At 44.1% G+C, this 10,995-nt stretch overlaps 1 protein-coding gene across 1 annotated transcript in view; it reads left to right on the top strand.

Annotated features, from left to right (window-relative positions):
• LOC107294634 (alpha-1-macroglobulin-like) overlaps positions 1–10,995 on the top strand; it is a gene marked incomplete at its 3' end in the record, with an annotated part of 65,396 nt that overhangs the window by 30,788 nt on the left and 23,613 nt on the right. Inside the window, exons 9-11 of the mRNA XM_029285658.1 lie at positions 1,715–1,824; positions 3,539–3,700; positions 5,983–6,207. Coding sequence (XP_029141491.1) covers positions 1,715–1,824; positions 3,539–3,700; positions 5,983–6,207 — 497 coding nt within the window. The remainder of the gene's footprint in view (positions 1–1,714; positions 1,825–3,538; positions 3,701–5,982; positions 6,208–10,995) is intronic.

The following is a 10,995-nucleotide window of genomic DNA, read 5'->3' as shown; positions in this document are numbered from 1 at the left end:
ACAAGCTTGTAAACAGCGTGTGCGTGCTCCCAAAACCCGATATGGTCCTCTGCTCCCGCCATATCTGCCCCTCCCACTGACCGTCCTGATCAAACCACCCTCCCCTAACCCCCCAACTTCCTCCCTCACCGTTCTAATGCCGCGCCCCTCAGACAGGTCTGGCCTTGGCCTCGGAGAGGCATCCCCCATGCCCCCCCTGCCTATCCCCGAACCCCCTAAAAATTTGCTAAAACATCCTTCTAAGAAAGCTTTCAATTTTTTCCTCTTTAGCTCCCTTGCTGTTGGAACCATGAGTCTGACAGCCCTTTAACCTGTGTGTTACTTTTAGAGTTAGAATTAGATGATGCTGGGGGGGAGGGAGGGGGAAGAATGTGTATGGGGATTAGTTAGACATAACAACATCGCAGTAGAGTATTCCTCAAGGTTGTTTGAAATAGGAGATGATAAGAAATGGCGGTTTAGAGAACTGGAGGGAAGGTTTGCATTTCAAACTAATTGGAGAATGTGATTTCTGACTGTTAATTGGGGGAGGGAATTGTGCTTTGATACTATGTGTTTAGGGGAGGGGAATACAGATTTTGGCTTCAACCATGTACGTGCCAATGCCATGCTACTTGAATAAAGATTCTTTAAGGTAAACAATGCCTCGAAGTTCTTTGAACAGTATCATCTGTTGGAACCATGAGACTGACAGCCCAGGTTTGAGACCCGAGCACCGCAGGACAGGGTGAGCTCCTGTCCTTGCTCCAGCTCTTGCCAACCTAGCAATTAGAAAGCATGCAAATGTAGGTAGAAAAATGGGTATCACTTCAGCAGGAAAGGTTACTGTGTTCCATACTTTGGTGCTGGACATATGAGGATGGAAGCACCTCTCAGACAACACAGACTCCCTGGGAGATGACGCCCCCTTGAGCTGGTGACGATTGGACAGGGAAACCTTTAAAGGGCTAGCAAGTGCCAAATTAAAAACCAACAGAGAGATGTCTATGGAGGTTCTCAGTCATCCAGGTCATGGCTGTCCCAAAGATGCTTATTCAGGAGACAACTGGTCTTTCTTGTTTTTCTTTGAGGATGTTTCGCTTCTCTCATCCAAGAAGCTTCTTCAGCTCTGACTGGATGGTGGGGAATGGAAGGATTTATACTCCTTGCAGACAGCTGGTCATTTGCATTCTTTTAGAGAGTCGTTGAAGCCATTTGGAGGGTTTACCTGTGTCCTCAGGGTCACCTGAGTGGTGCAAATGGGTGCACTACTCAAGAAGTCTCCACACCCATTTTCACACCCACTACTTATGTGACCCTGACGACATAGATACATCTCCAAGTGGCCTCAATGACTCTCTAAAAGAATGCAAATGACCAGCTGTCTTCAAGCAATATAAATCCTTCCACTCCCCACCATCCAGTCAGAGCTGAAGAAGCTTCTTGGATGAGAAGCAAAATGTCTTCAAAGAAAAACAAGAGAGTCCTGCTGCCTCCTGAAAAAGCACCTTTGGGAAAACCAACAGAGAGACTTATGTTAGAGAAATCTGCACATGGGGAGGGGGGATCCTGGAGATCATCTATTCCAACCCCTTGTCCGAAGCAGAAATCCATAAACACAGAGCAAATATCCATCAAAGTCAGGCTTCTTGGCACTCCAGTGACAAGAAGTTTTTGGGAATTTGGAGAGGAAGGGAACAGAGAAATCTCTTCAGACGACATTTCTCTTCAACAGGGGTGGAATCGAATGGCACAGAATCCATTGAGATCACATCCACAGTGAGCAAAGTTATCTTTGAAAACCCAGACCGTTACTATAAACCCGGCATTCCCTATGTTGTGAAGGTAAGATGGGAGCTATGATTTCTCTGTAAAGCTGGATTTAGGACATATCAGCCCAGCCAGCCCCTTCAGTCTGCTGCAATGCCATTTTTTCACCCCAACAGCTGCTGGCCAGCTGTTCTGAGCTCGAATGATCAAATGCAGGGTAAAAGCATTTAGGAATACAGAATAACAGACTTTGAAGGGACCTTGGAGGTCTTCCAGTTCCGTGGACTGGCACTAAGCCCCGGCATGCCAGAAACTGGGCTGTGCAAACAAGCAAAGCCCCTTCCACAGGATGCAGGCAGCATGTGAAACCACACTCCCTCTGGTCCATGGAAAACCTCTCTCCTTGGAACCGGTCCCTGATGCCCCAAAGGTTGGGGGCTTCTGTTCTAGTTCATTCCCCTGCTCAAGCAGGAGATCTTATACCATTTCAGACAAAGGAGGGAGGGAGGGAGTGTTAGACAAAAAATCAGGTCCAGTTCCAAGCCAGGAGTAAGTTGCTGGAAATAAAATGGAGGCTGCTTAGGAAAGAAGGTTCTTGTTTATTGAGGAGCAGAACCAGCAACAGCATGCAGTTCTGGGACAGCTGACAAAATGGAGTTGAGAAATTGTGGTTTTTTTATACCTTCTTTGGGCTTTGCATTTGAGAGGCCTGTTCTTGTGAAATGTACTTTGACCTGAGCTTGAGTGTGCCCTTTTGCTATTCTCATTATTGTTGCCTGACTCCTATTGTGGCTGGGAGGTCATGTCCTGTCCTTGGAGCTGGGTGGGGGAATGTAAATTCTTAATCCCACCAGCTGTGGGGGCTGAAGGCATTTTGCTTATGAATAGATTGGCCCCAGTCTTTCTGAAAGGATCACCAAATCTGCATTTCTAAAGGGCAGCCCCTTCAGTTTCTGTTTGAGGCAGAAAGACTGGGGCTGGTTTCTGTCTTTGTTGGGATTTTTCTCCATTTCTCCTTTAGGCAAAATATTCTATCCTGTCTCTTTTAATATTCCCCAACCTATTTCATTCTCTGGTGGGGGAGGGGGGGTGCTGACTCCCTACAGGAGGAAGAAAGGAGGGAGGGAGGAAAAGGTATCTAGATGGGAGGGAAGGAAGATAGAAGTTTACAATAGGAACTTTCCAACCTTTGTTCATTAGCATGATTATTAAGTAGGGGTATCCACGGAAGCGATGGTGGTAGGCCCAAAAATGTCAAGATGGCAACCCGAATCATGTCTCAGTGCCCTTAAAAAGGGGCAGGGTTTTGCATAGTGGCAGCCACTAGATTGACTTTTATGAGGACCCAAATTATTGGGGGCAACAACCTGACATTGTAAAACTGTCCAGAGAGTGCTGTAAAGCCGTATATATGTCTAAGTGCAATGGCTATTGCTGTGATCCCCTGCGGATGCTCTGCTTTGAAGCTCTCAAAGCTCTTTTTCACTAACAAAAAAATCCGTTTATCAAACCAACCTGTAATGCTATCCTTCAGTGGCTTCTTGCTTGGGTTTAGAAATATTTCCCTTTCTTTCTCAGCTGCAGCACAAAAAAAATCTATTCCTGGGCTCTAGTCCCTCCCTCTGTTCTCCCCTTTTTCCACAGAGTTTTAGTTATGGGAAAAATTAGCATGGATTGACAGGGAAGCTTTGCGTTCCTGAAGAGAAGGCAGAGAGAGAAATTGCATTTGTAAATACTGAAATCTCCGGCAGCAGCCAACTGGATAAATGTTGCGGTTTTTCATGTGCAGGTGAAGCTGGTAGACAGTACCGAGTTGCCTATGGGCAATGAAACAGTGCAGCTTTTGATATTGTCAAGACACCAGGAGATGACTCAAGTGACGGATGCTGAGGGGCGAGCCCAATTTTCCATCGACACCACCGATTTCAGACGTGACCTTTTGACTCTTAAGGTGAGTCTCCTCGGTTTGCGACAGCAGTATTTTATGACATACAAATTCTCTAAAAAATGAAAAAAAAATAGCTTCTCAGTGGTGTCAAGGACTTAGGGCTCCCTCCCCCCCTTTTTTCTCTATCTCTCTTTTCTCATTGTTTTTTTTCTCCTTTTAATGTGATTTTCCATCTTATTCACCTGCACAGGCCCTGTCATTTCCATAGCAGACAAGGTCCCCTGTGGCTTTATTCCCAGATGTGTTTTCAACTTCCCAGCCTAACCCACAGACTTGAAGATTTCTTTGTGGTCTCCTGTCCAGGCATGGAACAGAACTGACTCTGCTCAGTTCTACAGTAGATCGTAGATAAAAGAGCTGCAAGGGATCTTCCCTTCCGCAAAAACTAGATTTTGAGTCCTTCACTGCTTAAGTAGGTGGTGTATGCTAAAGGCAGAGCCTGTTGCGGGGGGAACTTTGCAAGCAAAAGGATAGGGAGCTGGGAAAATGAGGGCAGGAAGAGTGACGATGGGTCAAAGGAGATGGATGTGCAGGGGAACCTGGCTGTAGAATCTGTGCAAAGGAGAAGAAGAGACAAGAATTATGGCCCTTATACAGATAGTCCTTGACTTGCCACCCTTCGTTTAGTGACTGTTCAAAGTTACAACGGCACTGAAAAATGGGGCTTATGATCGTTTTTCATCCTTGCGACCGTTGAAGCATCCCCATGGTCACGTGATCCAAATTCAGCTGCTTGGCAACTGGCTCAGATTTATGATGGTTGCAGTATCCCGGGGTCATGTAATCACCGCTTGTGAACCCCTGACGAGCAAAGTCATTGGGGAAGCCAGATTCATTTAACAACCGTGTTACTAACTGAAAAACTGCTGTGATTCACTTAACAACTGTGGTGAGAAACTATCTCACTTAGCAATGGAAATTTTGGGCTCAATTGTGGTCATAAGCCAAGGATCACCTGTATGGTCCATGGATGATGGTTTTCCATTATGCCTGGGCTGGGTGCTTTCTAAGCCAACCCCACCCCCCCTTTCCCGCAGAGCATTTTGATTCTTCACAGCCTGTTTTCATCTCACTTGCCAGGTGTCAGGAATATTCCTGTCAACATCCAGCTTGAGAATCCAAATAAAACTCCAGGTTCATCCCATTTCTGAAAATCTTACTGTTTATTGCATACACTGCATGGTTTTCTCTAAGCAAAACTAACTCTGAGGTTCCAGCACCAATTCGTAGGCTGAAACAATAATTTTCCCAGCCAAACCCCCAACGTCTTATATAATCCATATCAACAAGTTTGCTTTGTTAGGGGAACCATCTGCTTCAAATGCACACCTGTTCTGGTGTCCTTGACAAGGCTTCAGACTCCCATGGTCTTCAGATAAATTGAAGAAGTTTCATTTCTCCTTCTTACCCATTTGAAAGTAACACCTCCGCCCCTTAATCTAAAGGCAAGTTGAAACCCAGAGGTACGTAGCTGCCAAAGTTTCATCCTTGACAATTCCATTCCACTGGGATAGGGGCAGTGTTCCTCTCTGACCAACCTGGCCCATTGTCTGTAGGGAGGAGAATTACAGTTTGATGGACCATCAAATGGGATGTCTGCAGAGGGGTGAACAAAGTCAAGAGGGAAACCACTACTACGCAAAGGCACATCTGTTTTTACATGCAATGAAATTGAGAAAGTCGGCCTGCTGGCTGCAACCAAGTCAATGAACCCACTGCTTTTGGGTTTTTTTTGTGTGTGACAAGGTAAAACAAATGGAGCGTGGCTTCCAGCACAGAGTCACAGCCCCCCTCTTGACTTTTGATTGCCTCTCTCTTGCTATCTCTCTGTATCTCTCATATATGATAGACATATATGATAGACATATCATATATGTCTATCATTTCTCTATCCCCCTTTTATCTATCTATCTATCTATTTATCTATCTATCTATCTATCTATCTATCTATCTATCTATCTATCTATCTATCTATCTATCTATCTATCTATCTATCTATCATCTATCATCTATCTATATCTATTGAATAGCTATTGTATATCTACAGTCTATCTATCTATCTATCTATCTATCTATCTATCTATCTATCTATCTATCTATCTATCTATCTATCTATCTATCTATCTATCTATCTATCTATCTATCTATCTATCTATCTATCTATCTATCCATCCATCCATCCATCTGTCACATTTTTGAATTGCCCATTTCTCTCGGCCCTGCCAATGAAATGTTCTCAGCCAGCCTCTCACCTAATTTCTCTAAATCTGTGCTTTTCCTCACAGGCTATGTATCAAGTCAGTTCTCAGTGTGGTAGCATCTACTGGGTTACACCCCAGCACAATGAGGCATTTCACACAGCGAATGCGGTTTCTTCTCCAAGCCAAAGTTACCTACATATCGAGCCTGCGTCAGAGACTCTAAGCTGCGGCCACCGTGAGCCAGTTCGGGTGCGTTACATCCTTAACCGAGGTGATGAGACGGAGGACAAGATTGTCTTCTATTACATGGTGAGTCTTCAGGCTGCATTCAGAAGGCATGTTTGCTTCGCTTTGTTAAACAGCCATCAATCAATCAATGAGAATAGAGTTGGAAGGGACCTTGGAGGTCTTCTAGTCCAACCCCATGCTCAAGCAGGAGACCCTAAACCATCTCAGACAAGTGACTGTCCAGTCTCTTCCTAAAAACATTCAGTAATGGAGCACCCACAACTTCTGAAGGCAAGCTGTTCCATGGGTTAATTGTCCTCACTGTTATGAAGTTTCTCCTTAATTCCAGGTTGTTCCTCTCCTTGATTAGTTTTCATTCATTGTTTCTTGTCCTGCCCTCTGGTGCATTGGAAAATAAGTTGACCCTCTCTTCTTTGTGGCAGCCTCTCAAATACTGGAATACTGCTACCATGCCCCCCCCAGTCCTTCTTTTCTCTAGACTAGCCAAACCCAAGTCCTGCAGCCGTTCTTCTTATGTTTTAGTCTCCAGGCCTTTAATCATCTTAGTTGCTCTTCTCTGATCTTTTTCCAAAGTCTCAGAATCTTTTTGTAATGTGTTGACCAAAACTGGATGTAGTATTCCAGGTGTGGCATTACTCCAATGTGCACTGAACCACGGAGCCTCCAGTGTGCACCCAACCACAACATGAAAACACCGAGGCAATCTCCCTTTTGCACTCTGCCCCCAGTGTTGCCTTTGTTTACACCTGATCCTTGAGTGAGTCCAGCTTAAGTCATCCTTAGTTATATTCTTGTTAGGGTGAATGTATCTTGGCAAGCAAATATCCTGATTGTGCTTTTTTCTTTTTTGCTGTAAGTCCATCTTGGCTCTTGGAGGCTGCTTGGACAATTCCCCTACAGTTTTCCTGGTAACATTTTCAGAAGATGTTTGTCCCTGTCTTCTTCCTAGAGCTGAGAGATAGGGTCTGACCCACACTTTCTCAATTGGCTTCATGCCAGACAGAATTCACAGTCTCCCATGTTTCTGGGCTGGTATTTTTGACCATTATACCAAATGAGGGGTCCTGGGTGTACTCTGAGCTTGCTTGTTTTCTTGCAGACGTTTCATTACCCTAACTAGGTACTGTTGAAGGAAAAGTCTTCATCATGGTTCAGTCCAAGCCGGGAATAAATAACATGGTGACTGCTTTAGAAAGAAGGTTGCAGTTTATTGAAGAGGAGAGCCAGACAGAAAGATGGCTCTGGAAGAAAAGAGAGAGAGCACATGTAGGGAGTGGGTTTTTATACCCTCTGGGGCTCTTAAAATTGTTTCCTGTTTCTGTTTGAGGCTTTGTATTTCCTGTGTCATGTATTTTGACCTGAGTCTGGCATCTGTGGGTTAATCCTATTATGTCCTGTCTTAGAGTTTGGGTGGGGTATGTAGATTTTAGGTGTCTTTGTCTTCCTAAGCTTCTAGCTGGAGGGCTCCAACCTTCCTGGATTATTTACATCTGCAGTTCTACAGAGCTGGTTTCTACTTGGGGGAGGGAGACTTGGGGCTATTAAGAAAACTGGGCATGTTTTTCTGCCTTTTTAAAAGATTCTTTGAGGAAATATATTTTTCTGCCCTTTTAATATTTCCTTCTCTGGGGGGCTGACTTCCCACAGTAACATCCTCAGTGCTAGGAAGGGGTGCAGTTTTCTGACAGTTTATATTGTGGTGTCTTGCCTGACTGGGTGGATGGGGGGGCAGTCTTAGAGATTCTTTGGTTGAACTGTTTGCTAATGGCTCTGTGGCATTTTCTTGATTGGGGTATTGCTTAGTAGATTGTCGGTCTAAAATTAACCTTGGAGTTAATTGATCTGAGTGCTGATTACTGGTGGAGAGGTACTAGAATCTTTTTCTCTTTTGGGCTGGTTGATTGTCTCTTTTGCACAGTCTATATATGTTGTTCATGTCTATGTGTCGGTTGATGGCTGATTTCTCAAAGTGCCAGGCTTCTAGAAATTCTCTGGCATTTTGGGATTTGGTCTGGTCTAGGATTGTCATATTTTCCCAAATTGAAACTATGGTTAAATCTGTCTCTATGTTGTGAAATTAAAGAATTTTCGTCATGCTTTTTGACTGCCAGTTGGTGTTCGTGGATGCGTTCAGCCAGTCTTATGCCTGTTTGTCCAACATAGTAGTTGTTGCAGTCCTTACATTGTGTGTTGTAGATCAGGGGTCCCCAACCCCTGGTCCATGGACTGGCACTGGTCTGCAGCATGACAGAAACCAGGCCGCACAAGCAAGAGAAGCCCCATCTGCAGGCTGCAGGCAGCATGTGAAACCATGCCCCCTCCAGTCCGTGGGAAAAATTTCTGTCTACGGAACCAGTCCCTTGTGCTCAAAAGGTTGGAGGCCTCTGTTGTAGTGGACTCTTGTTTTTTTCTTCTGGGTTGCTGGGTCTTTTGGTTTGCTAAGGATGTTTTGAAGGGCTTTAGTTGGCTTGTGTGCTACGCTGATTCCATGTGGTTGTAGTAATCTGTTTTGAGTCCATGTTACCTAGTTTAGATCATGAAACATGTGCAAGAAAAGCAGCAAGCTCAGAGAGCACCCAGGACCCCTCATTTCAATCCTGAGCTACAAATATTCTCCTTTATTGGTACTGTTGAAAGAAAAGTCTTCATCGTGGTTCATCCAAGCTGGAAATAAATATGGCAACTGCTTTGGGAAGAAGGTTGTAGTTTATTGGAGAGGAGAGCCAGACAGAAAAATGGTTCTGGCAGCAAGAGAAGTGAAAAAAAGGGCTGAACACATATAGGGAGTGGGTTTTTATACCCTCTGGAGCCTTTTGTTTGGAGATGTTCCTGTGGCATGAACTTTGACCTGAGTGTGCCTTTCTGGTATTCTGATGGTGATGGGTCAATCTTATTATGTTCAAAGGTCATACGGTATCCTGCTTCCCTGGGGCTGATGACTCTTAGAGTTTGGATGGGGTATGTAGATTTTAGGTCTTTGTCTTCTTAATCTCCTAGCTCCCTGGATTTACATCTGCATCTCTATAGAGCTGGTTTCTGCTTGGGGAAGGGAGACCTGGGGCTATTAAGAAAACTGGGCATGCTTTCCTGCCTCTTTAAGATCCTTGGACGAAACATATTTTTTTGCCCTTTTAATATTTCCTTCTCTGGGGGGCTGACTTCCCACATTATACCAAAAGTCAGCAGTGAGAACCAAGGCTACACTTCTGCATTTTCGGCCAACTTGGGGTTATCCCAGTTAAACTGTGTCCAAGTAGTATTTTCCCTTATTCTTCTGCCACTGTCCAAAGTTTCCTTAAAAGAACTATATTTGTGATCAAGATGCATAACATCTATTATGCTTTCCATGGTTTTGGAAGGCGACTGCAATGAGCTGAAATGGAGGTAAAGAGAGACAGGAGTGGGATCCCCACTGGGAAGAGCAGATTCACACCAGGTTAGTTTTCTGAAAACTCAAGGATAGGACTGGAGAGAAGGGGGGGCTGCATTTCTACTCAGCAAAGGCCCAGAGATCCAAAAGCTGCATTCACAGAAAATACTAAGAATAATTAATGCATGTGTATGTGTGTTAACATGCAAAGACAAAAACATATAATTTATGTTTTATCCGAACCCAGAAAACTGATTCATTTGCCAATCAGATTATATATGTTGTAAAAGTAGTCCTTGACACTCATTTCTTTAGGGACCATTCAAACAGCACTGAAAATGTGACTTATAACCATATTTCACATGTATGACCATTACAGCATCCCCATGGTTATATGTCAGGGTTCCCCAACCTCCAGTCCGTGGACCAGTACTGGGCCGCGGCATGCCAGCAACCGGTCCGCACAAACAAGCAAAGTCCCATCCACGAGATACAGGCAGCACACAAAATCATGCATCTTCCGGTCCACGGAAAAACCTGGTCCCTGGTCCCCAAAAGGTTTGGGACCTCTGTTACATGTGATCAAAATTCGGGATGCTTGGCAACTGGTTCATATTTATGACTGGTGCAGTGTCCCAGCATCAGGTGATTTCCCCTTTTGCAACCTTCTGACAAGCAAAGTCAATGGGGAAGCTAGATTCATATAACAGCCGTGTTACTGACTTAAAAACTGCAGTGATTCATGTAACAACGGTGGCAGGAAAGGTCGCAAAAGGGGCAAAACTCCCTTAACCACTGTCTTGCTTAGCAACAGAAATTTGGGGCTCAGTGATGGTTGTATGTCCTGGACTATGTATAATCTGGAAAGTCCCTGCTTATAGTGTCATGGTTCCGACAGATAAAATTCTTCAAAGAACTTCGAGGCATTGTTTACTTTAAAGAATCTTTATTCGAGCAGCATAGCATCGGCACGTACATAGGCAAAGCCAAAATCTGAATTCCCCTCCCTTGAGCACATAGTATCAAAACACAATTCCCTCCTCTAATTCACAGTCATAAATCACATTCTCCAATTAGTTTGAAATGTCGGCTTTCCCTCCAGTTCTTCAACCCGCCAATTCTTATCATCTCTTATTTCAAAAAAACCTTGGTTCTCACACTAGTTACAATATTGTTATGTCTAACTAAACTCTCATGCACATTCCTCCTCCACCCACCCGGTATCATCTAATTCTAATTCTAATTCTAAGAGTAAAACATAAGAAGGAAAATAGCTGCATCTCCATATGTTGTCAAAGCAAGAACATCCGATGTTAGTAGCATTGACATATAGTTTATCTTGTGTTAACAAAGTATCTGTAATGTCATGGAAGCATATGGTGAATAACTATGGAATTTTTTAGGATTTTGGTAAAGCCGATGGTTTTCTAAGACTGAGTCCTTTTCCGGGAAGAGGGAAATTTGTGTTAACAAGCTCC

This window comes from Protobothrops mucrosquamatus, unplaced genomic scaffold (assembly GCF_001527695.2).
Source record: "Protobothrops mucrosquamatus isolate PMUCROS unplaced genomic scaffold, P.Mucros_1.0 scaffold2029, whole genome shotgun sequence".
Classification (NCBI taxonomy): domain Eukaryota; kingdom Metazoa; phylum Chordata; class Lepidosauria; order Squamata; family Viperidae; genus Protobothrops; species Protobothrops mucrosquamatus.
This window is presented reverse-complemented; position numbering and strand designations above follow the sequence as displayed.